Source organism: Beta vulgaris, chromosome 6 (genome assembly GCF_026745355.1).
Source record: "Beta vulgaris subsp. vulgaris cultivar EL10 chromosome 6, EL10.2, whole genome shotgun sequence".
NCBI classification, from domain to species: domain Eukaryota; kingdom Viridiplantae; phylum Streptophyta; class Magnoliopsida; order Caryophyllales; family Amaranthaceae; genus Beta; species Beta vulgaris.
In genome coordinates, this window is record NC_079207.1 from 1686962 (window position 1) to 1712972 (window position 26011).

The 26011-nt window shown below is 35.5% G+C and overlaps 1 protein-coding gene across 2 annotated transcripts; it reads right to left on the reverse strand.

Annotated features, from left to right (window-relative positions):
* LOC104894910 (suppressor of RPS4-RLD 1) lies at window positions 1-25044 on the reverse strand. Of its 2 annotated transcripts, none has more exons than XM_010681274.4 (24): window positions 24713-25035; window positions 24462-24571; window positions 17487-18097; window positions 16596-16640; window positions 16373-16474; window positions 16219-16299; window positions 14944-15010; window positions 12044-12144; window positions 11833-11940; window positions 11162-11232; window positions 11006-11062; window positions 9498-9606; window positions 9338-9418; window positions 8364-8450; window positions 7456-7662; window positions 6200-6534; window positions 4755-4841; window positions 4585-4684; window positions 3486-3577; window positions 3253-3291; window positions 3061-3151; window positions 1800-1897; window positions 976-1285; window positions 1-361 (listed from the first exon to the last, which is right to left on the reverse strand). In XM_010681274.4, exons 1-23 carry the CDS (start codon window positions 24832-24834, stop codon window positions 997-999), a joined length of 3090 nt encoding a protein of 1029 aa, XP_010679576.1. In that variant the 5' UTR covers window positions 24835-25035; the 3' UTR covers window positions 1-361; window positions 976-996. The 2 variants fall into 2 exon arrangements, 1 of the variants encoding a protein (XP_010679576.1); XR_007275155.2 differs by lacking the exon at window positions 1-361 and adding an exon at window positions 2164-2237 and having other exon boundaries at window positions 1243-1285; window positions 24713-25044.
* Window positions 25045-26011: the final 967 nt, after the last annotated feature.

Sequence of the window (26011 nt, forward strand, 5' to 3'; positions counted from 1 at the left end):
TGTCAGATAATTGTATTTTTCCCACTCAAAAAGAAGAAAAGATATTTTTATTGTTTACAACACAAATTTAATCTAAGGAACAAAGGAAACTTATTTTTCCTATACAAAGCTTATATTATTGGACAAACTATCCCTAAAGAATAGATATGAAATTTAGTGAGGAAAATGGTGTGATTGACAGAACATGTCAAAATAAGAAAAACTAATATACAACATACAACAGTTAAAATCATCAGGTTAGCAATGATTGTGTGCTTCACATTAACTTTAAACTACGGCTCTTCTTTCCGCCGTAAGGTTCCATGCCACAGCAGCTGACACCGATCAACAATTAAACATCACGTCACCAACAGCAATATCACTGCAAGAGAACACTTAGAACTTAGAAGTGTAAATAACATCTTTAAGCAACTTGAATTGTGACACAAGGATAAGGTTATTCATTGAATTTCAAGATTGAGATGAATATCCCCACCCTGCTTATCACTCCCCAGACCCCCTCTTCCCCCTGATGGGTAAATCAGAGAGAAGAGACGTACAATACCGCAGATTCCATCCCACACAATGGCCGTAACTAAGATCAAAGTTACGTTTGGTTAAATAGAAAACATATTCAACGAAAGAGACGACTGTAAATTAGTTTTCCTTGGGTTGATTCCTTACGAGAAAAGTTAGTGAGACAGGAAAATTAAATTATAAGGAAGAGGATACATGGTAGTAGACAAAGAGTAAGGTAAGGGAAATGTAGGAAAACGTGACATTCCTACAGAAAGGAGTGTGAGAGTACCTTTCTCCACCAAGAAAAAATATGTTTTACCCTATACAAACCAAACGAAGGAAATGGGACACTGCTAAGTGCTAACCACATACTCTAAAACACTCGAAAGCTTCTGAGGAAAGTTTATAATAGAAAGGAGCCAAATTATTTTATAAATGTGCCCCATGACACAATGGTATGTGCTTCATTTTGTTTACCTGTTTGGACATGAGAAGATTTCAGTTATTGTAAGAGCTGAGAGCTGCTACGACAGATCCAGTAGTTGAAAAGGTCGATGCAACATCTGGGTAGTCTTTCCAAGATGTTGTCACTTTAAGACTGGGATACAACCATTTCTTTACAGACTCCACAAAGGAATCTGGATCAAAAGTAAGGATAGCTTCCCAGTCAATCTGCATGCCTTCTGGGATGCTACCTGAGAACTCCATATTTGCTGCAAGACATAATCCAAGTAGAACTACGAATCCAACCACAGCAGAGCCCCTGGATAGTGGCATGAAATTATACCTGCAAATTCATATAAAAATACAGTGAAGAGCTTTAATCTAAATACTCCTATATCATGATGTTTAATCCCTTGTCCCAATATATTACTATTCCAGAAGATGCTGCTTAAAAGAATACAAATTTGAAAAATTCCCACATTCTTTTTAGTCCTGCTAAGGCAAACAAAGTTTAATCCCAGGCCTAGCAGAAGAAACTTTCCCTGGCCCGTAACAGATAGCAGACAGCTATGCTAGGTATAAGTAATCTCCCAAATCTACATAAGAACATTTCCAAAGAGCCAAAATGACACCAAACTACAATTTATCGGGAAACTAACAAAAAGGACCAGGAAGCAAAAATTCAATATCTAGATAGAACAGCGACAGCAAACAAAACAATCTACAGTTTCTTTAAAGAAATGAACTAAAGATTATGGAAAATACAGCAAAAGGAAAAATTACCACTACTGCAACAGCCAGAACATGCAAAACTGAATTTCAATAACTCAATAAGCAAGAGATAAAAGCTATCATACCAGTAGTAAGCAATCCTTAAAATTGCATCTCTGACATTTTCAAGGGCGTTGAAATCGGTAGACCCGTAAGCCTCCCCACAATAAGCATTGCACAGAGCCTGCAAACAGTGATTACAATCCTTTACATCTGGACAAATAGAAGCAACACATGCAGTTGCTAATGCTATCAAAGTCTTGAAAAGGTGAAACAAACATTGTTGTGCTCTGAATAGCCAGCAAAATTAATCTTGTCCAATAGTTCCAACAAGCCATGTTTAATTTTGACAATAAAGAATTGACCCGGTTGGAATTTTTTTTTTTTGGGTATATGTAGCAAAATATGTGCTACAACTTTTCCTGAATTATAAGCCTAATAAAATAATACCGGAGACAAGCAGAGAAGGTCAAACTTTGTTCCCAAATTCAGCTTGCATCTTGCATCCCAACCAAATAAGTCTTCTTCACAAGGAATTGGTCAGCCAAATTGGTTAAACAGCAGAAGACGATAATTCAATGAAACAAAAAGAGGAAAAAGCTTCTTGTAAGTTGTAATAAAATATGAACTCTTATTCCTTGAAAAATGACCTCAGTGAAGAGGCTCAATCATACCAGATTGTACCCTAGACAGAACTACCTATTCGAGGTAACATTAATAGTAAGGTAAGAATGTCGTATCTTAATTCTTATCATATCAAAAGCCTCTGGTAAAGGTTCAAACTTCAAAGTATCATATTAAAAGCCTTTGATCAAGGTTCAAAGATCAACCACCAACTTTACATTAAATTACAAAAACAAGATTCAACAAAGATTATGTTTAGGGCTCTGTTTAATTTGACTGAATATTTTCAATGGAAACTTTTTTTCAACGAAATACATTTTGAATGGAAATTGATTTTCCATCAAAAAAAAAATTCACGGGAAAGCACAATTGGAGATTAATCTCCTTTGTTTGGTTCATCAAAAGTTAGAGAGCAAAGGAAGAATGGAGGACAGATGGGAGGATGAAAAGAGGAAGGTGAAGAATGCGGAGGAAAAGGTGGCATCCTTCATTTTTAAAAAAAAGTTTTCCATACTTCGGAGAACTATTTCCCCCCTTACAAACCAAACAAAAGAATATGGGAAAACTATTTTCCTTGAAAATGTTTTCAGCCCAATCAGCCCAATCTAAGACCGATAGACAAATAGATTTGAAAATTTTAAAACAAGCAAATCCAAATGCATAAAAACAAAGAAGAAACAGAAATCACAGACATCAGGAGTACATAATAGTTGATATACAAACCTCCCATGCCATTGCCATTTCAGTATCGAACTCGTTCCACCTAGCAGGTGTACAAGGTGTTCTTATTGCAAAATCAAATCCGCGTTCTCCCCTATAAATACATTGCATAAAGCAATATTTAGTATTTGCAGCAGCTGGTTTCCAAGAAAAATGTAGAGAATCAATCATGCAAATCAAAAATTTAAATCATACGTTTTCAACAGGGTGATTCTTGTCCCCTCCAATTGCTTTCTGAGAGACATAAACACCAAGAAGTCAGTTAAATAACCACAAATATTAATTACTATAGAAATCCTTGTCCTACAGTATCCATGAAGATAGCTAGGATCTAGGAGCGGTAAATCTAAACAAAATCAAGGGAGCATTTTGCTAAAGCCATAACCCCCCCCCCCCCCAAAAAAAAAGAAACTCAATGAGATATTTACCCCTCAATTGCCATACTGTTGCACCAAGTAGATACCCAGAAGTCTTCACCAACAGTTTTATGTAGATCAGAGCAGGAATCAGCACGCATAATCTGCAGATAGTTAATTGAATAAACTCAATAGAATCTACAAGCATGACTAGAGGACAATCCTACAAAGAATAGAACAAATGATATGGAAGTAAGAAGAAGAATCCGAGGAAATTGTCCATCTGGATTTAGAAACCAGAAAATCTAATAAAACTATGAAAAAGAACTAACATAGTTGAGTTGGAGCAGAGGTCCAATCAAGTGGTGGATTGACAAAGAGAACTAGAAGTTGGAGGGAGAGAGAGAGAGAGAGAGAGTGAGCAAGAGAGAGTTTGAGAGAGAGAGAGAGAGAAGAAAGTTCTTTTACCTTTTGGTTTTTAGATTAGATACATTAATTTCACTAAGTTCTCAACGCACACGGTGTTCTTGGTCTAGCATTTGCAGACCCTTGAGAGTAGGGGGAAAGGTCAGGAGAATCCCTACCCACAAGTATCGCAGTTCAGAGGATTCGACCATGTGACCTTAAGGTTACAAGGTGAATCTCCAACCAACAACACCAAGCAAGCTTGGTTAGTCATCAGACCAATTTCAATAAGTAGCATCATAAATGAACTTAAGTGAGCCAAAACCACCAGAATTCAGCAAGACATAGTATTAGACTATTAGTAATGGCATCATAAGTTCTTTTTATTTTTTAAAGAGAATGGTAAAGTGCTTCAAAAGATAGTAATTTCCACCTCCTTAAAGTTAAAGCTGTAAGTCATAACTTGACCTAATGAAGAGGTAGTAATTGGCAAGTAAAGAACCTATTAGAAGGGGGGAATGCAGACTTGTGGGTCCATGGATGGTAACTGTAACACCAGCTGTGCTGGTGTTACCATGCAAAAAACATGTTGATAGGTGATTTTTTTTGTATAATTTTTTAAAATTATATAGTTGTTCACTAGGGTGTGGTTCTTCACAAATTTTCCTAAAAACAATTATGCACTTAAATATAAACCTATCAAACAATCATGATCTACCATTGGAGACAAAGACAATAATACTCATATGGAAGATATATTACTTACATCTTGCAACTTGCCATCATCAGATAAGTTAATAACAACATCAGCTTTGCTGCATGCATACTTCTTTTCCTTTATTGCAGCCTTGGCAGCATTTAAAGTTCTATAGTAAGATAAAACAGGTGTTATTAAAGGCTTCATCTCCTTTAATGGATGAAATTATATCATCTTACCTGTGAAAGTTAGGGAAATAGCGGACAACTCTTGCTTGTCCTAGTATAAGTGGAGTATGAGACCCAAAACCAGCATTGAACTCTTCACTGAAAGGTAGAGAAGTCATCAGTATCTATACTCCAAGGCAGAATCTACATTCTACAAATCCAATTAAATCTAAGAAAAAAGATATAGAGGAAACGAGAACTTTCAATTTGACATATATAAGGAAGGAAGAGATAAAGATATTAAGCCGAGGAGTATGAAGGGCCTGGGCTAGGATAAGGGGTACTAACAATCAGCTTTTTACGCAGCAATAGATGTCCCTACACAGTGCACCAGCACACTGCACACCTACTACTGACAAATAGGTCGTTCAGTTCGTGTCAATATTGTGTGTGAGTTGGGTTTGGTTCCAACTTTGGGTCTGCACTAGCAAAGGGGGTGAATGGTAACAGAACTTGGAAAGGTTCACCTTCACGTTTTAATTTACGAAAAAATTGCCATTACGTAATCTGTATTCCTGATATCTAACAATCAGTCATATAGACATCAAATAGAAAAAATATTGTTGTTTATCACTTACTCTACATCTCTTTTGGATAAAATTGGAAAGGATTATCAAAACTGACACATTATGTGCAAGTTAGACCTGAAGACAGATATGTACATCACACACAATGTACATCTGATAAGTGTCTAGACGAATTAGTTTCTCTCAGAAGACATTGAAATTTGTAAGACCTGCCTGAGGTAGGCTTGACACAAGCTTATATGTTGGCAGTTCTAACTGATACAAATCTGATCATTTTGGGAACATGTGCAAAAGTATTCATAAAATAAGGGTTGTCATTGACCCCAAAGAAAGGAGAAGGTTATGGAGATCCTATTTTGAGTGACTTACAATATGTAGTCTCTTCATCAGATTATTAAAGTGAATCAATTTATAAAAATAATAGAGAAATTGAAGAAAACCATTTAAACTGTCTACATCAAATTTACCAGGCCAAACATGGAAAGTCGCCAGACAAATAATCTCAGTCTCTCTATTCCTTAGTTTATTAACTCTTACTTTCTGTTTTGGAATATTTATCACATTGGAGGAGCGTTGTAACTGTTTTTAGTTCTAGTTGCTGATAAGCTAAATAGATTGTATTTCAGATATCACATTGTTATCAGTTATTTTTGTATATTCTAAGAATTTTTAATGTGGTGTTGGATGTTTTCATGTTATACAGATACATTATATGATACAACTCCAACAAATCCAAAAATTCAATTTAACGGACTCCTAGCTTTTATTGAGGAAAGGAAACTCTTCCTACATTATAAAAATCCTGGACCCGTCATCACCGGGTAAACGGGATGTGACTGCTGATGCATGGGTATTGCTTACAGCACAAAAATATGCATGAAGCGAAATGCACCCTGTCTATGCTTGCAATTGCAAGATGATGCATATTACCTTAACTTGTTAATCCATACAACAGGATCACAAGGTTCTGAAATTTGTCTCCACTTTACAGCCAAGGAGTACACATCTTGCCAAGACATCATAGCTCGAGCAGATGGTCTATCTTCCAAATTGCCATATGCAGTTGAAGTATCTGGCGAGCTACTTGTACTACAACCAGGACCACCTCTATTTTGACTGGGCATATTTACAGCTTCTTTTCTCCGAGCTCTCCTGCCATTTCTTCCGGTACCTTTACCAGTATTCTTCAATTCTGCTAGCAAAGCTCGCCAGGCCCTTGAAACTTTTTGGGCTATCTCAATTGCAGCCAATCCCGCCATACGATGCTAAAGATGATTACTACTTGTCAATATTCGTCAAAGAAGAACAAAGAGGAGCAGAACATTACATATATAAAGCAAATAGAATCACCAAGTTCAACCATGATCAATTATTATATGCACTGAGAGTCTCATGCACATGGAGGCTCATGTCTGTTATTCTACAACAAAGAGGTTCTAAATTCCTGTTACATGCCAAGAGAGAATGCACCATTAGTATGTAAATATGGAAACTCATCTGGTCATCAAGCCTTAATCTAGAAGCACAGACACTAGATTTGTGCAAGTCCCCTATATCATTTTCATTATTGAAATGAGGGGAAGGGGTAGGGAGTCAAAGAGGCTGATTGATTATTTGACTGACTGCTTTTATTGGATGTCTTTGTTGGCTGTTTGACAATTGGCTGTTTATGGAAGTGCTTGGTTAAATCAGCTGTTAATGGTTGCTATTTATATGTTTCATAAAATCAGCTGTTAATGTTGGCTATTTATATGTTTGGTAAAATCAGCTTTTAATGTTGGCTATATATATTTTTGGTAAAATCAGCTTATAATGTTGTGTGTTTAGTGCACATGAATGCAAAAGCTAACAGAAAAAGCTACTACATCCAGCTTATTGCTGAAAAGAGCTTTTCAGCTTGCTAAAAAGTCATTTACCAAACGCTTATTTTGCTGTTTCACTAGATATAAAAGCCAATGAAAAAGCAACCCAAATGCCATTAACCAATAACCAAACACCCCAAAGACTAGGAGTGCAGTGGTACATTTCCATTTGATAGTTCTCATAAAATTAAAGCAACACATAATTGGAAGGTCGGAATTAGCAAGATACATTAGCTAGAACATTCAAAATGAGAGCAAGAAATTCCAATAATCTTAAACAGAACAGCAGCACTACAACAGAACAGATCTAAATTACAGAATCACCTGACGCCTATTGGGCAAGAATCCTGCAGAGTTGTATTGGATCCTTTGTCCAACGGAATCTGCAGCAATAATAAGAGCAGTCTTCTGCTTTGTCATAGAAAACTCTTGCTTTCTGAGCTTACCCTTTTTCAGGGAGTCCCTCAATGTTGGTTGCCTATAGACCTTTTCACATACATCCTTGGGGTGCAATCTTTTGCACCAGTACTCCTGCACTTGCAATAAAGGATATGGTTAATATCATATATTGCTATACTTGGATGGAGCAACTAATAGGATCCCAATTCCCAGGTCAATGGGAAATCTTGTACGATTTTCATATTTTCAGGAGAAAAGTTGATTTATGAGAAAAATTAAGGTTCTAAATAATTGTAATAACCAAAACAAGAGCTAAGAGTTTTCCCATATCTGAAATAATATGAAAAATCTTCAGATGGAATGACTTTTGTAATAAATTAAGATCCCTGACGTTAAAACTTAAAAGCAATGGCTCATTTCATACCATGTTTCCATCCCATTGTGTTATGAGGTGCCACGCAATATGGTTCCATGGTTTCCATATTGCACAGTAAAACATTTTATGATGTTTATCACCATGTAGAAACATATAAAATCGCTAAGCAAAGAAGAAGGCTTTATCATATATATGTGTAAAGACACACACACACACACACACACACACACACACACACACCTCTCCCCAACACACACACACACACACACACAGTTTTTCAAGAACAGCGAAAGCGTTTGTTGGGTGCAGATGACAATGCACAGGTCAAGCATCTTAAGTCAAATAAGCGTAAATGGAACTGAGACTTAAATTACCGGAAGAGGACAACTAAATGAAGGAGTTAATTTGAAAATATAACTTTTACTATGGAATGTAGCATATACACATTGTATATCACCTTAAAGAGGGGATCAATGTCACCATCAATGTCGAACCAGCAAAACTCACTGTTAATTTTTGATGCTGTATAGAGAGCAATTTCCTTCTGCATGAATGTAAAGAAGCCAAAATTATAGTTTTTTAGCATAAGAAATAATCAACCTTAAAGAAGTAATTCGATATTTATATAATATTGAACAATTTTTCAGACTCTCTAGTTATACAGACACATGATCCATACAAAAACATGTAACTCGGTTTTGCTTTTGGGCATGTTTACCCCTTTTGGATGTAAAAAGAAAATGTTAAGTCTTTTCACAAACATTCACTATGGGAGTAGGAAGTACCAAAGTACACTGAAGCAGAAAGAAGCAGTAGACTGGAAATAAAACTATCCTAATTACAGGCAAAAGTCCACTGCAACGAGAACTTCCCCAAGTCGTGGCAGATGATGGCTATGGTTGCAGATAGAACATTGGAGCCTGGACCATTTTCCTCTTGTAATAGCTTTAGCCTACAAGATACTAACTCCGTTTAACAATACATGCACCATTTTCCTCTTTTGGATGTTTCACAATATATGCACCATTTCCTCTTTTGGATGTTTCACAATAAATTCTCTCCTTTCTCCTTTAAAACATAATCACATGGGTATAAAATGCAATCACAACACTTTCTCTCCTCGCCCTTGGTTTGTGTGCCATATAAAATGGTGCATGTATTGTGAAACGGAGGTAGTATATGCCAGTATTTTGCTTTATGTCCCTCCATCTCATTAATATTGCAATAATTTCTACTTTGGTTTCATGTTTTATACCAAATTGACTGTCCAAATCGTTTATTTTAATGTGGTCCACAGGAAAGTTGAAGCTTCATGCCCCCTTCTTAATAGTTGACAAATACCACTAGAATAAAAAACAATACAAGGGTAATTGGGAATACATCTAGCGAAATAGAGCAATATAGTCTATAGGAAACCTTAATAACATTTACCTGGTAAAAAGCAAGGCACTGAAGCACAAACTTCTCCATAGAGTCTAATTCCAAATCTAAAGCAGCATCATAGTCTTTGACCTGGTATTATAAAATGAATACTATTACACTTAGAGAACACATTAATAGTAGGCAGGAAGTAGAGACTGAGTCTTCATACCGCTTCTTTGAACTGTCCTAAGGCATGGTGACAGGAAGCCCTTAAATACAGGCACTCCACGTTAGAGCTCTCAAGACTGAGCGCCATGGATAAATCCTTGATAGAATTTCTACCAATGAAAATTACCTCAATTTTAGTAGAAATGAAGAGTTATGCAAGAAGAAAGGAGAAAATTACCAGTCACAGCTAAAAACAAAGATAAGCAAAAGAAAGAATAATAGACTGACGTTGGTGTTCACTATTTGCAACATCCCATTGAAGGTCCCCATGTAGAGGAGCAACAAATAAAAGAGTACTATCTCCGATATTCAAAGAAGATTCAACAAGTCTCTTTCCTTACAAACATATCAGAAAAAGCTGAAGCACATCACAGTACTGTTCTCTCCCATATATGCACCGATACTGGAGAAATAATCTTTAAAATTACAGGTATATTTTATTCAGCATCAATGGTGGCCTGTGATATAAAGGTAGAAAATTACGGTGTATTCAAGAGGTAATTTTTCCAGAGTAATGATTTAGAGGGTTTTTTTTTTCCTTATCCCACACGTTTACTACCAAAACCCCATAGAATTGATCATACTGCGATTGCCGGAATAAAGGCTATATCTCATGACCACTTAATAAGGCCTTAAAACTTCAAGAGTCATACAGATCCTCAGGGTGTGATCTGACCAAGTAACCAATGATTAAGAAGATCAACCCATTCCGTGAATCGGGGCTGATAATCCCAAACTAAAGGCTGCCACTACATGTCAATGATGTCATAGCCACGATCAACCCAGTGAAAGGAAGATATAACATTGCAGCCTTAACAATGGGGGTCAGTCACCTTCTGACTAGATTAATGAGCAGTCTCACAGGTGATCCTGTTGAATTTACTCTCCTCTGATTGTCAGAAGCCAAACAATCCCAAAAGCTGGGATCCAAAATCATGAGAAAAACAGATGGAAGCCAATGGGTCAGGCCTATCTACCGCAACTCTAAAGCTATACTGTCACCACTGATAGGCAATGCACCAGCACCTGTCACGACTTCCCAGTTTACCTTGACACACCGATGTTATATATCCATCAGGAAGACTTAGACCATAAGTTTACATGGACATTTAGGATTAACACTTCAAAATTATTGAAAAAGCAGACAAATGCTTGACTATCAAAGGCAGAGGCTTTCATGAATCCAATTCCTTTGAATGATTCAGACTCGAGTAATATAGGGTCGCCTTTGTGTAGAAGGAACTTAAAGGAAACAAGGCACTCTTTCCTTTCCGCAAAACAAGTATCACTTTACTACAAACCTTAATTTGACTCAGCTAGGGGTTTCATTTCATATAAAAATATCAGTAGTTTTCGATGTATCTTGTCATAGTTTAGAGTTTAGACATGTGCCGCTAGCATGTGTTGTACAATTAGCTATCATCCTCTAGCTTCTTTTCTAACACCAATTTTTATACACCACTTAAACATCCGAAAACCTATAATATAAAATTGGTGATAAGGCCATACCTGTGGTCTCCCATTCCATGATGAAGGAGTCCACGCAGGTAATAAGCTTTTGCATACCTAAAAACAGACCACGAAGCAAGGAAAATTAATGTAAGAATGGTAATCGGGTTTCCATACATCCTTAATATATAAAAACAGAAACTTTTGCAATATTACCGCCCATCAATTTCTAGAGCTCGTTTGAGGCAGTCAAAAGCTTTTGTTGTATTTGCCAAATCTTGATAAAGCTGCGAGCATGAAAATTACAAATCAGTTAAGCCGATCATAACTTAATTATTCCAACTCCAGTAGAATTTAGGTCCAATAAAGCCACAACAAAAATCTAGTTGGAAAAGTCGTACAGGACATCCCAAACAGATAGCATAAAAATAATAGTTGATCGAAGTGATCAAATTACTAAGTAGCCATGAACTGATAGACGATAGGCATATTACGCTAAAATCAAATGAAAAATACAAAGGTTAGTTGCAATTCAAATTAATACTAGTGCCTCTTGAAGACTCTACAAATACCAAAAAAGGCAGTTGAGCATGTCATGCTGCAGTATCTAACAATCACAGAGGCTGAAGAAAAGGAAAATTTGGAGTAGACCAGAAAAGGATTAAAAAAAAAAGGAATATTAAAGATGGTAAATATTGTACCAAAAAAAAGAAAAAAAAGGATAGTAATGGGTTTCTATTTGAACTCATATCTCAAAATTTCAAAGTTCAGACAGGCACTTGATCAATTATGATGATGCTCCAGTAGACAGACCAAGATATTGAATTTAAGAAGCATATTAGATAAAGAAGGACGTGAAATATAAGTGGGAAGTGGAGAAAATTTACCTGGGTTAGATGAGTCCAAGCCTCCAGGAAATCATGGTCAAATTGGAGTGCTTTCATATGTGACTCCTCTGCTCTCTTGTACTCACCAATTGATGACAAGGACAGGCCCTATTGAGATGATATTGATACCAGTCAAAAAAGAGAAGTAAATGGACATACATATTTGTGATCCAGATTCCAGAATCAAAGTCTTTAAATGCACAAGACTCACCAAATACGTATATGCAGACTTATTTTCCTTATCAATCTTAACACAAGTAGAAAGGTCTTTAACAGCTGCACCAAAATCCTTGAACTTGAAATTAACAATACCTGAACAGAAAAGGTAAAATTGATCAGACACTGACTTCTGGAAATGGCAAAGGTTTTGTACTCTAAGCAGTGGAGAAATTCAACAATAGTACTTTAGTAGCTAATATATATCAGCAGTATACTTAATTAAAATCAGGAACATTATAATTGCATCTTACTTCTGCAAACTAACTTTTCAAATGAAAATTAAAGCAAAACTTTTCATTATATATAAGTAATTATTGACTAAATAAAATTGTGCATTGTCTTTAAATGCATGGTAATCTCTATTCTATTATCACTACTCGCTTGTCCACCAACCAAAAAAAAAAAATCAATTAGTTTTTTCCCACAGCACCAACAAAATGACCCAGTCAAAATCTAGGAACAGGCAATCTAGCACCTAGTGGAGACTAGTAATCAACATTAGACTTGAAGAGAAAGAAGAATAGGCCAGGATTAAAGTTTAAACCGTCCACCTCAAGGTTATGGGTGTACTCGCTTTGCCTGCTGTGATCATCACAGTTGAAAATTATATGCATTCTAAGCAACACAAGTACATATATTCAAATAATGTCAAAGAAATGGTATCCTCATCTTCTGTGGATGTTAATTGCTGGAGATGTCAAATATTAATGAAAATAAATGTCACACTTAATTGCATCATTTTAACTGAACAAGAAAATCCTTGCGGGACAAACCAAAATAAGAACACAGTGAGGATCTTGGAACATAACTGTACCAATTTCATAACAAAAACCTTCCCCCCTCCCCCCACCCCAGAGACAGCCTGTATACAGTTCCAACCCCTGATCCAGAGAGGTTGTTTCGACAAGAACATTTTAAATAAATAGACAAAAAGTTTCTGAGAAGATCTAACAGAAGAAAGAATTAATTCCTCCGTTTTTTTTTTTACATGTTAAAACTTTTAAAATTACGACTCCTAGGCATTTTTGGAGAGGAGAGAGATAGAGACAAAGAAAACAAAAGGGTCCCATGTGAACATGTGATAGGAGAGAGATAGAGAGAAGTTATTACCCAAAATGAAAGTGAAACATCTAATTTAAAGCTTCCTAAAATAGAAAGGTAACATCTAAAAAAAACGGAGGAAGTATATGTTTTCAGAAAGTTGAGTACTAAAATAAAAATGCTAAATTTTATAAAGAGGTAATCTCAGAAAACCAAAAAAAATTAAGCAAATAGTGACCAATTAAACCAACTCCTGAATCAATAACCAAATAATCATCTGTTGCAGTCCACATGCAAAAAAACAAAAGCTCTGGGCAGCAAGAATTGTAATTTAATCAATTTTCAATTCCTACAATAGGAAACCATGAGCATTGCAGTCTTACAGGTTACGGATAAAGCAATGTTGTCCAGCAGAACAGCATCACTCAGATAAATGATACAAATCATTACATTTGCAATTTATTGTTCGTTAGCAAGTATGCCCTTCATTCCAGATACAAGGCAATTCCAATCATTTTCACACATATTAAGGACTCAATCAACTTTAATTATAAAAAACATTTCATAATTTACATTGACTAAGTCACTGAGTGACATACTTCTATCATATTGCATTGATAGTATATGTGTATAACACAACCTATAATGTAACATTCATAATACTGAATAGGTAACATGTATTGTTCCATAGATATTGTCGGACGACTTTCATTGTGAAACAAAATAGAATTACTAAGATGTGAATGATTTTTTAATACACTGACAGGAGATTAACTCACGTTAATATCAATTATGACATAACAATCATTAATAAATGATTAGAGCTTATTCAGACCCTTTTTTTTTTGGGCATTACTATTTACAGCCCGTATTTTTTCAAAATTTTCCTAAACTACCCTTCACTCACTCTCTCTCCTCCTATCACTCTCATTCTCACTTTCTCTCATCTCACCCCAACCACCACAGACAACCACCACCACTTGTACCACCACCACGGGACCACCACCACCGAAACCACCACCACACCGGAACCACCAACACAGCGGCAACCACCACCAACACCGGAACCACCGCAATTTTTTTTTTGAAAAATGACAGAGGAAACGAAATGAATTTTCGTTTCCATTCATTACATTTCCTCTGTGTCATTTTTTTTTTAAAAAAAAACTCGGTGGTAGTTTTGGTGTGGTGGTGGTTTCAGTGGTGGTTCCGGTGTGGTGGTGGTTCCGGTGGTGGTGATTGCGGTGTGGTGGTGATTTCGGTGGTGGTGGTTCCGGTGTGGTGGTGATTCTGGTGTGGTGGTGGTGGTTGAATGAGGTGAGAGAAGGTGAGAATGAGAGTGAGAGGAGGGGAGAGAGAGAGAGAGAGTGAGTATACATAGGGGGTAGTTTAGGAAAATTTTGAAAAAAATACGGGCAATTTTTAGTAAATACGGACGGTAAATAGCGAATAGGTTTTTTTTTTGGAGAAAGAACAGGACAGCAACTCAGCAATAGCCTTGAGAAGCTGAACAATGGAGAACTCGTACAAAGAATCATCTATCCGAAGTTCTGAACATCATCCTCCCCTTTAAGACTTGCGTATGGACTATCCCTTTATGTATCATGACAATAGAATGAGATACAATCAATTCCCAAAGAGTCAGAAGAAGGGGTGTCGAACACTACTACTGAGAAAGGTAACTGTCCACACTATACCCTCAAAGTTCTGTCAACTTTCCCCTGAAGGCCGACAAGTTACAACAATGGGTTATTAATATGAAGAAATCAGAGATAAAGATATGAGGGGGAAGAAAAGGTAAAGAGACGAGACTGGAAGCAAGTGCTTTGGAAAAACTTTTAACCAACTTACCCCTTTCATGCAGTATATCGGCAGAATTAGGCTCAAACTCCAGTGCCTTGGACAAGTCATCAATAGCCTGAATTTTAGATTTACAGGTATCAGAGTTGTAAAAGCAATTTAACCTTGAGCAGCTCTGGTGATTAATTAGCTTCAACAGAGAGCATAAAAACCTGCACGAAAGGACTCGTGAACAGCAATGGACCCTCTGGCAGTATTAAATACTTGACCCATCCCAATTGCAAACAAGAATTTTATTCTTAAAGAAGCTGAATAGAAAATGAACTTTATGCAATCAAAGGTAACTGAATATTACCCCCTCTTTTTTAAAAAAGAAAAAGTTGTTCCACTTTGACTTGTCACATTTTCCAATGCAAAACTTTGACCATAAATACCTATAATCATCTAGTAGTAAAAATTATAAATAGTTGATATTTTGATAGTATACATCAGACAAATCCTACTTCCTCCGTAGCAAAATAAGTGCAACAAATGAATATTTTATACCTCACAAACAATGCCCCATTTGTTGGGGTTATTATGTTACAGAGGAAGTATAACATTTTACATAATAATTGCCAGATATCTCGGTATGAAATATGATCAAAGTGGCATATGTGTAGTGCATAAAGTCAAAGCAGAACAACTAAAATTAACAGAGTATCAGGAAATATACTATATACATATAAGTAATAAATCTAAACATTAGGGGGACTGCAAGATGCCTTGGCATGCAAAGTGCTTCACCATCTAACACACCATTATCTCCAAATTTTGAAAAAAAAAAAACAACTTAAATCATTTTGACGTAAGATCAGTCAGCTAATTGCTGCTAGAATCCTAGATCATTAATATCTACTACCAGAATTTCCAGGGAAAGTGAAAATTCTAAAATATTAACTTTTGCAACTTCATCATACATAAGAACGGATATAATCCAGATAAAAAATTCCAGATAAGGATCAACTTTTGCAACTTAAACATACATAACAACTGATTCCGTGCAAGAAATTCCCCATCCTTCATTCCCTAAGGCAAGCAACTTCAATCATCTAAAGACAGAAAATTCTAGTACTCAATAGTCACTAACACATGAATATATATTAAACCAAATCATCATAACAATCACAAAGTTCCTAACCCCTCTATGTCATATCAATACATATCTAATTATAATAACAGAGAAACAAGATTCACTTCCCTTTTCAGGGGGGAGGTGGTGATGACAAGATTTAATTTTTAGCCTTATACAGCTGTATCAGCATATAAAATACAGATATATCTTACCCCAGCAGAATCTCCTAAAGCAGCTCGAGCTTGCCCTCTACGTTTCCATGCCTCACCAGCAGATGGGTTTGTTTCTATAGCCTATGCATGATATTAGTAGAGTCATGTCAGCCAAGGCTTAAAGGGCCACAGAACTCAATAACATGATCAATACCTTGGTAAAATCAGCAATTGCTGCATCAAGTTCTCGTTGGAAAGCATATGCTGTCCCTCTTCCAATTAATGCCTCTGGATAATTTGGATCCTCTTTCAGTATCTGCAGCAGAGACAAAAGACCAAAAGTTAATAATAACAATAATGCTTTGTACGAAGCTACAGAAGGAAAATTCCCTCCCATAGGGAACTTAGTGGGAAAAGCAATAGAGATAATTTTTGACCTGGTCAAATATTGATATTGCATACGTGTATCTTCCCTCATTAACCTGCCAGCAAAAAATGATATGCTAATGAGTAAATTCCAAAACCACTGTGAGGACAATTAAAAGTAAACATTAGATAAATTTTGTGGTTTTTATATAATCAGATTTTTGCCAGGCTGTCAGCACCCAATTATTGTATATGCTAATTGCTGCACTATTGAAGTAAAAACATGAGATCTGCAACTATCTTCCCCCTTCCCCACTCCAGCAAACTAATATTGTTGTATCAGAGTTCATATTCATAGCGAGGCAAAGGCAACCAATATTTAGCATGCATTTTAAAAATGGAAAAGTGTGAACTCAAACAAAATCTCTTTTGAGAAGCAACATATGTAATAACTACTCTACAAAGACCAAAAAAACAAGGGCACATGATCAGGAACAGTGATCACTCTGAATTTCAAGTTCAGCTTAAGCTTTCAGTGTATTGCACGCAGCATAGAATAGTTGACAAAAAACTTGCAATTATGGAAACACCTTTATCAGCAATCCATTTAATGACATGAAATTTATTAAAAAACAACGCTTATTAAGAATTATAACTCACTAGTGCAGTTAATAATATCTACTGGTATGGACAACAAAAAAGAAAAATGAAAGTTCAACAAGCACAATTGCATTAAAACAAGTAAATAACGGACAACTTTTATGGGACAGAAAACACAGAGCCAATGACAATAACATTGTAAAAACAAGGGAATGAACATATACTAAAGATAGAGCTCGATGGTCCTAGACAATTCCTAGTATGCCTAGAACATCAGTATTCAGTACCATCTCGCAGCGAATCATCAGTTCAGTGGCATAGCCTTATGTTACTACAAACAAATGGAGGGGTCAAAATCATACCTCTGCTATCCCTCTCGATAACCGGAAGTCTAAGCTTATAGATTTTGTTTTTGAAATCCGAGCAACACAAACTTTCTGGTTCTTCTTCACAGCACCACTCCACTCAAATTCTTCAGAATTCTTACTCTTGAGCTTGTTGGAAGCCTTAGATGTGCTAACTTTACTGCGTAGCTCCTCACTTGGTTTATTGAGTGATTCTAACTCACTGCTCAATTTCTTATAAGTACCATTTGGTTTGCTTTCGAATTTCTTAGTTTCCTTCTTTTTCTCCACTGACCCATTCTGCAGATGAGATTCATTAAGCAATTTGCTCTGGACCTCAGACATATGGTCAGATTCATTGCTGGTTTCAGAGTCATCCCTCAACTTATTGGCCTCCTTTGCAGTTTCAGTTTCACATATACTATGTCCTTCTGAGACTATTAATGGTGCAGATGACCCATTAGTATGCTCTTCTTGATTGACATTTTCATTTGCATTTTCCTTTACAAGCAAGTCTTCCAATTCTAACAATTGTTTCAAGTCTGCTGACTGATTAAGGGCAAGGTCATAACCTTGCTTCCAAACTAACACAGCATCATTTTTCCTTCCCAATGCAGAATATGCATGCCCTGCGAATTTAAGGTAGACAGAGATAATTGGAGCTCATCACCTTTTAATGTTAGGAAGATTAGACATGGTAACCTTGAAGGCTTGAACATAGGTTTTCCCAAAATATATTGCTGGAACTTCCCAATGTAACTCGTGCTAAAATCTCTTTCAAATCAACGTTAATTTTTACAAAATAACTAATAGTGTTAATAGAAATTATTCAGACATGTCAGTGTCAAATGGCAAATCACATCAAAAACAAAATGCACTCTGTTAACAAAAATATAATTTCAGGACATATATGCTTAGTTTGGGGGAAAGTTGAGCACTTCAGGGTTTTGGAAATTTCTAATTCTAACTGTTCAATCAGGATTGCCTTGTATAATTTCCCGTTCTTTTATGATATTAAATATCAGTTCAGACTATAGGATACTATGGACAACAATATTCAGCAGGCAGATAGTGAATCAATGAAAAAATAATATATATCAACTATCAGTATCAGCAAGACCTTGCTCACTGAAATCACTGGAGAAAATAGCCTGACCTGACAGGTTCGAATCAAGAATACATACAGTTAACCCATATAGTAAGACAAGGCATTCTCTAATTGAGTAGGAACGTGTACTATTTTATTTTCAAGAGAATTTATTGGGGGTATTGATTCTTTTTGGACAGACGATAGTCATATGTATGACAATTTTACTAATTTGCTTTCAGAGAATTGATTAATTTTTGCAAAGGTTTGCAGTAGCTTTTACTTGTTTTACAACAAGTCCTTTCTCCAATCTCTATGGTAGCTTTACCTCTTCCACTTTATAGCCATGTCATGTTTATTAGTCCAATTGACTGAAAATCTGGGGAATTAATTTTCTTGGGTTTTTCACCAAATACTCGAGAGTATTTATTTTTATCACCAAATACCCTCCAACCTTTTGAAATTCACCATATCCCCTCAATTTCTTTGAAATTCACTATATGCCTTAATGACCAATGACCATTAGCTTTTTCAATCTTTAGTTTTTGATTCTGTTACTAAACCTTAACTAACCCCTGTTTGAACCATTTACCTTAATTAACAATCATTGAAACACCTTCTAATTTGTAATTTCTATGGCTTCTTTTCCCTCTTTTTTGGCCATAGGTGGTGTATTAATGGTGGTCTATTAGGGTAAATGACTAAAGTAGAGGTCAATAAGACTTTAATCACAGAATTAGGAGTAAATGACAAATAGTTGATGATCGTTAGTAATTATTAAGATCATATGATGAGTTCTGAAAGGTTGTTACTCAACGGTATTTTGTGAAAAAGTTGTTTTCTCCTACTTTGTTATACTAGTTGCGTGGATCTCCATTGGAAAAGATGTTTTCTCATTGATGGTAAATCGTATTCAAGATTCTGCCATGATTTCGGAGGCCAGCACAAGCAAAGCCGGTAGAAAATTAAGAGTTAAGGATGATGTTAAGATTTTAGATCTTATTTTCTAGTAGGGCATATCAATGCGACCTTCACTATCTTCAAAAATTAACAACAAACAAACATAAACACAAAACACTTATTTTGGTGAGTGAAAGATTACAATTCTCTCTCTAGTTTAGTACTAGGGTGAGTATAGTAGTAGAACCTCAAATTCTAGTTTTGTGTTTTATACATAACGTCATCCCTTGGTCACTCACGCATATGGGCCTACGGCTTCCAAATCTTCCCAAGTTTGCAACTGAAAAGATCAACCCCCCTCCCCCTAACACACACAGCAGGACTGGAGAAACAGGATAAAAATTCGTACCAAACCCATGATGGAACATAGATGAGCCTTATTTTAGGAAATAAAAGAAGATAATCCACCTATCTTATTGTCTTTTTTGCAAGAAGGAGAAACTTTTAAAATAACAAAACTTATGACAAAGAGAACCACACCTGCAGTCCTACTAAGTCAAACTATTTCCATGAGGCCGGATAGATGACAACAAACAGAGGCAAAGTTGATAGCTCTAGCAACTAGAAGAGAAACACAATTTTGACAATTTCTTTTGACATTCCTTTCCAGCCACAACATCAATAATATAGCCAATTAGCCATATGCACCACACACATGGACTAAGTACTACCTCAATTCCAAATTTGTTTCAACACTTCCCTTTTATGGAAGTTCCAAATAAACTAAAACATTGCTATATTTGCTAATGGGCTCTCTCTAGGTCTCTATTCATAGCATAGGTCTCTCTGTTATTTCTCTCTATTTCTCTCCTATTCACCTGCACTCCGCAAAACTTGTTCCTCTCATCCATGTTGCAACTAGTATAGAATGGAGGAAGTATTACAAAAGGCAAAATTATCGCCAGTTGTGCACCCGGGAATAATCTACTTCCCCATACAAGTTCAACAATAGAGACTTGTGCTTTAAGAGTACTTTCAAAAGGAAAGATAAGTGGTTGCCAATCTGAAGTAGCAATCCCGACAAAAGCCTTTACACCTTTAGGAACCTTATAAAGAGATTTTTATAACAAGGAAAGAGTAAGCATTAGGATTAGTTGGCTGAGTTCCATAGAAATTTTGTAAAAAAGAAAAAAACATAGGTACTCTACTATATGATTAATAGCATCATCAAAAAAGTAACTTTTTTCTTAATATCTCACTTCTCGACCACAAGAAAACTTCTTGAACTTTTACAAAACGGAGACAATAACTATCACTTTTACCAGCCATAAAAGACACACCAGGGGTATGATGAATCATAAGGGAGAAAGCTCAAGCATGGAATGGAGTAGTTAAAGCCCAAAAAAGTTTATCCTCGATCTTTGTACATTTATTCATCACGATCACCATTTTCATTTCTCTCTTCCCCTCACACGTGTTTCTTTCTAAAATGTTCAAACTTGAGTTTATGTCTATTGATAAGAGGGACTAATTGAACTATGGAACACTGCATAAAATTTAGCTTATCCATGTATTCTTGCACAAGTGCATCTAATTCGTGGACCACCTTAGTGTTGCTTGTGTCCGTGGGCATGTAAAACAAAAGAGCCACACGCATAGCGAAGTATATATACTTCCTATGTTTTCTTAACCATTTTGTTTTTCACTTTTGTTGAGACGCTACTTACAACGTCAATATCTCTAATTGTGTACAAGTTAAAATTAAAAAAAATGATATTTAGAATCCTTGCATTGAGACGAATCTAACAAGACCCCACTTGTGACTTGACTATGTTTTTCTTATATAATGGTCGGAGATAGCTTAACAAAGTTGGTTGATGAATGGTACCAAAAACAAAATGAAGCAATTATAAAAACAAAGGAAGTATATATATAGTGGGATCCAATGAAAAGGATCTTGTAATGAGAAGCAATCTAGGCCCTTCAATGCTAATGATTCAGTGATTGTGATTTCACATGAGATAGACCAATCAAATTAAGTCTCTAAAGTCTGAATTGCACAAAAGAAAACAAGTTGTTGCTTGCCTACTTCTTCTTCCTTTAAATATGTACTTCAGTCTTTCAATGGCTACCTTCATCTCTTTCTGTCTTGAAACCTCATCTCTTCCTCTCTCTCCTCAACCTTAATTTACACCATCAAAGAAGGTTCAACACCACCTTAACATGACGAATCTCACCGACCCACTTCTTTTCACTCTCTCTCCATTACTATCCTCTCCTCGCTTTTCGCGGCACTTTCCAACGAAATCGCCTCGCTGGAAAATATTCCGACGCCGATGCGCTTCTTGATAAACTCCGAACTCACTTAGAGCGACATCAATTCTCTCTCCTTGAAGTTAAAGTGGAATTTGTGTTTTTCAATCATCTTATGCATATTTAATTCAAGTATTATGCACATTCAATTAAAAAGTTATGCATATTCAAATATCATACTCCAGCAAAGTGGAATTTTTTTCTTTTCAATCATCTTATGCATATTTAGTTCAAATATTATGCACATTCAATTAAAAAGTTATGCATATTCAAATAAAAAAATATATGCACATCGAGTTCAGAAAATATGCACATATAGTTGAAAATTTTGCACCTCTAGTTCAAAAATATGCAAATACAATTATCAGGTATATATATATATATATATATATATATATATATATGAAATGAGAATGGATTTTATGTGCTATAACTCTAATGAACAAGTGATGTAACTCTAACGAAGAAGTGATGTAACTCCAAAAAAAAATTAGGCTCAAAGTTTTTTCGGAGGTTTAACTCTAATGAACAACCAGAGTTTTAACTCTAACCGAATCGTGTGGTTGGGATTCATTCTCATTTCTCATGTAAGGAGCATTCTCATGTGATCTTGATATTATATATATATATATATATATATATATATATAATATAATATATATATATATATATATATATAATATATATATATATATATATATATATATACTTGAAACCATCAAAAAAGATACGGGATGTCCTCCATTTACTTCATGTTATCTCAATAAGTATCATTAATCCTTCCCATGAAAGATAGCAGAATAGAACACATTTCAAATTATTTGTAATAAATTCATGACACGCATAATGTGGCATGCTATAACGAATTTCTACACTTAGAATCAATTTATAAAGTACTACCAACATATGTTTTTTGATAGGTGAAGTTTACCAGTTTTGGTGGCTTGATAGCAATTTATAATCCTCAATTCTTTCAAAGTCTTCCTCTATGGTCCATTGCACTATCCAAAATCTTACCTCTTCCTACATACCGGTTCATTTAGGATCTTATTTTGGAGTAGTCCCTTTAACATTATGTGGTTGAAAGACTCTATGAGCTTAGATGGGTGGAAGAGATCAACTTTTTCTCTTGGGGTTAGATAATTCTCATATGCAGTATCCCGTTGCTCTACTTGTCCCTCTTTAGACTTCGCCGGTGATGGAGAAGTTGGAGGGGATTTCAAAGAGAAAATTTTCAATCTAAGTTGACGAGAAAAAAGGAAAATTTTGGACGCTGATACTGGAGACCCAATGAGTAAGTAGATATAAATTTGGTCATTTTTTATCCAAAAAACATATAGTTGACGGTGAAATTTTTTTGATTCTGTTTTGAAACTATTCTCAATGATATAGAGGGAAACCAAGCTGGTAGAGTGCTCAAGGTGCGATGTAACCAATGTCTTGGATTCGTTTCCATGCTTCAAACAATAGTGAATAGCCCTCGAAAATTTACATCAGTTTCCCCTTTGTTCTTTCCATGACAACATGCAAGGCTCTGATTGAATGGGGAAAACATAATAACCCGGAGTATTTTTTGGATGATTTATAGCAAAGCAAATTTCTTTCTCCACTTTCTTCTCACATGTACTACCTCCGTTTCTTCATACTTGTCCTATATTTTTTTTGGATGTTTCACAATGCTTCAAACATTTCTCTTTTGAATAAGTCTTCATAATTCATACAAAAAAAAGCCTTACTTCATTATTATCACATGGGCCGTGTTTCACTTTATTTCTCCTCCTCTTTGGATCATGTGCTATTATCTATATATGGCTAGTATTAAGAAACAGAGTTAGTATAACTTGCACCTTCCCTACTTTCAGAGTTCATGAAACATGGTAGTCAGTTTTTAATAATCTATTTCAAAAGGAACCCTCAATACCTTAGATTGGATAATGAGGGATCTGACAAATTTTGCTAGCACAGTACATAAGAATTATGAGGTACTCATACAAAAAATTAGAATAATTTGATCAAGTTCTTCGTTGAACTCTTTTGATTACCGAGTTTTGATTCTCCTAGGTTAATCTCTGTCACTCTTCCACAAATACTTGTGAGGCAACTAGTCCTTAACCTAAAACTAGTGACAAATTGCAACCTCAAAGATCAAAGTACATTCTCCTAAACAATTATAAGTGATTGCTATTAGGTAACAGAGAAGAGTCTTGAAAGCCACCGTACTATCTTAGCTCTTCGAGGTGTTCAAACTTCAAATCGTACAGCAATTCTATAATTTGTTAAGTTACAGATAGAGCAAAAGGACACTCCTATGAAATAAATTCCCTCTGTAAACTTGGCATCTCCAAAGTCACTAGCCTCAGAAGTTCTCTCCTTTATAAATATACGACTAGCACGCTCTCTGTTATACATTTGTAAACTTAGCTTCTCTAAAGCCACTGGCCTTGAGAATCTCTCTCTGATACGAGTATTCGACCAGCACGCTCTATTTAATTATAATCCAAAAGTATATCCACGGTCCTCCTTCATTAATTAACAATGAAAATTTTATATTACTAAACTACTTTGAATAATTACGCAATCAGAATTTCTCCACTTCACAGTAACAAATAACAACTAACATTTTCAATTCCAAAACAAAAAATTAGAAAAATCAATACAATCAATTACAGTCTTAACTAGTTCAATAAGCTCACCTTTGAAAACGTAAGCTTGAAGAAGGCAAGGATCAAGTTCAAGCGCACGATCGCAATCCTTAATCACATGTTTATGAAGCTCCAATTGACCATAACAGAACGCTCGATTGCTGATTTTCAAGCATTAAACACCAAAAAAAATGGAAAAAATTGACTTAGTTAAAGATCAATCATAAAAAAAATCGACCAATTGAACAGAATCTGAAACGAATAAATCAAAATCGATTGAAAAAAATTGATTAAGAACAAACCAAAGGTCTTGAATAGTAGAAGAACGAGCAAGAAGAGAATCAAGAATGCGAATAGCTTTGGACCAGTTCCGCGAACTGCATAGCTTCGCTAACTCAACTCTCTCTGAGTTTTTCGACGCCATTGAAGATTGCTTGATGTGAGATAAAGCAATAAAACTTCTCTCACTTCATTTTTCTGCAAATGTGAAGAATAGAGAGAAAAAATAGGAGAGAGAAAGTGTTAAATTAAGATATGAAATAGGGAAAAAAAAAAAAGATGAAAGTGAATTGAAAGTGGGTAAGGATTAAAGGAAGGGATCAGATGAAAGTGCCAAAATGGTTATGTAAGAAATAAGAATGAGATATTGAGGAGACTGCCTTGCGTCTTCACTTTGTGGAGGCTTGTGAGAGCGTGGCATTAGAATTCTTTAAAAAAAAGTTATAGGTTTTTTGGGGTTTTTTTTAACCCATCATTTTATGTTTTTTGAGTGGGCCTAATGGTTTAAGGAACTGAATCTGCCCACCATATCAGCATTTTGAACATGTTAATAATGGGCCGCAAATATATATGATCGTGATTCAATGATAAACAGGTTATACCTAATTTACCAAAAGGAGAGATGATTGGGTGGATCGACTCGGCAGGAGTTGAGTTTGGCATTGAATAATCAAAAAATTTATCATACACCGTGAGCATGGTATATGTCTAATTACTTTTTGCTTACATGAAATCATTCAAATGTGCAAAATTGCAAAAAAAAAAAAAAAAGAAGAGAGTTTTTGAAATGAGCAAAAATTAGTCTTGGGTGTACCATATACATGGTACAACTTAGAGGTGATCATGGGCCGGGTTCGATCTGGGGCCAAAAAATGCCCATTAAACGGGTCGGGCCTAAATTCGAGCCGATTTTTTTTTTATGATTAATCAATGCCAACTTAACAAATTATACCAACATATATTTGAGTGCAATTTGGAGCTAAATTGGAGTTGAAATTCATTTAAATAATTGTGAAAATCAAGTCATATTCACTCTTTTACCCATAACTTTTGATTCGTCAAAGATAATTGGATGATGCTAGCGACATTGGAAAGTAGGCTTGAAAAGCTTTCCAACGGAGGTTGCACAGCCAGTGCGAGCTATATTATGAGAAATATGGGGTTCGTAAGTTGGCCCAATTTTGCTGGAATTTCCTATGCGCGCAGATTGCAAAGTTTCGGCCTTTATTTCAATGATTTATTTTGCCTTCCTTATCTTGTAACTTGGTTTTCTACTAGTATTTGGAGATATAACTTTATATTAGAGGATTTCCAATTAGGTT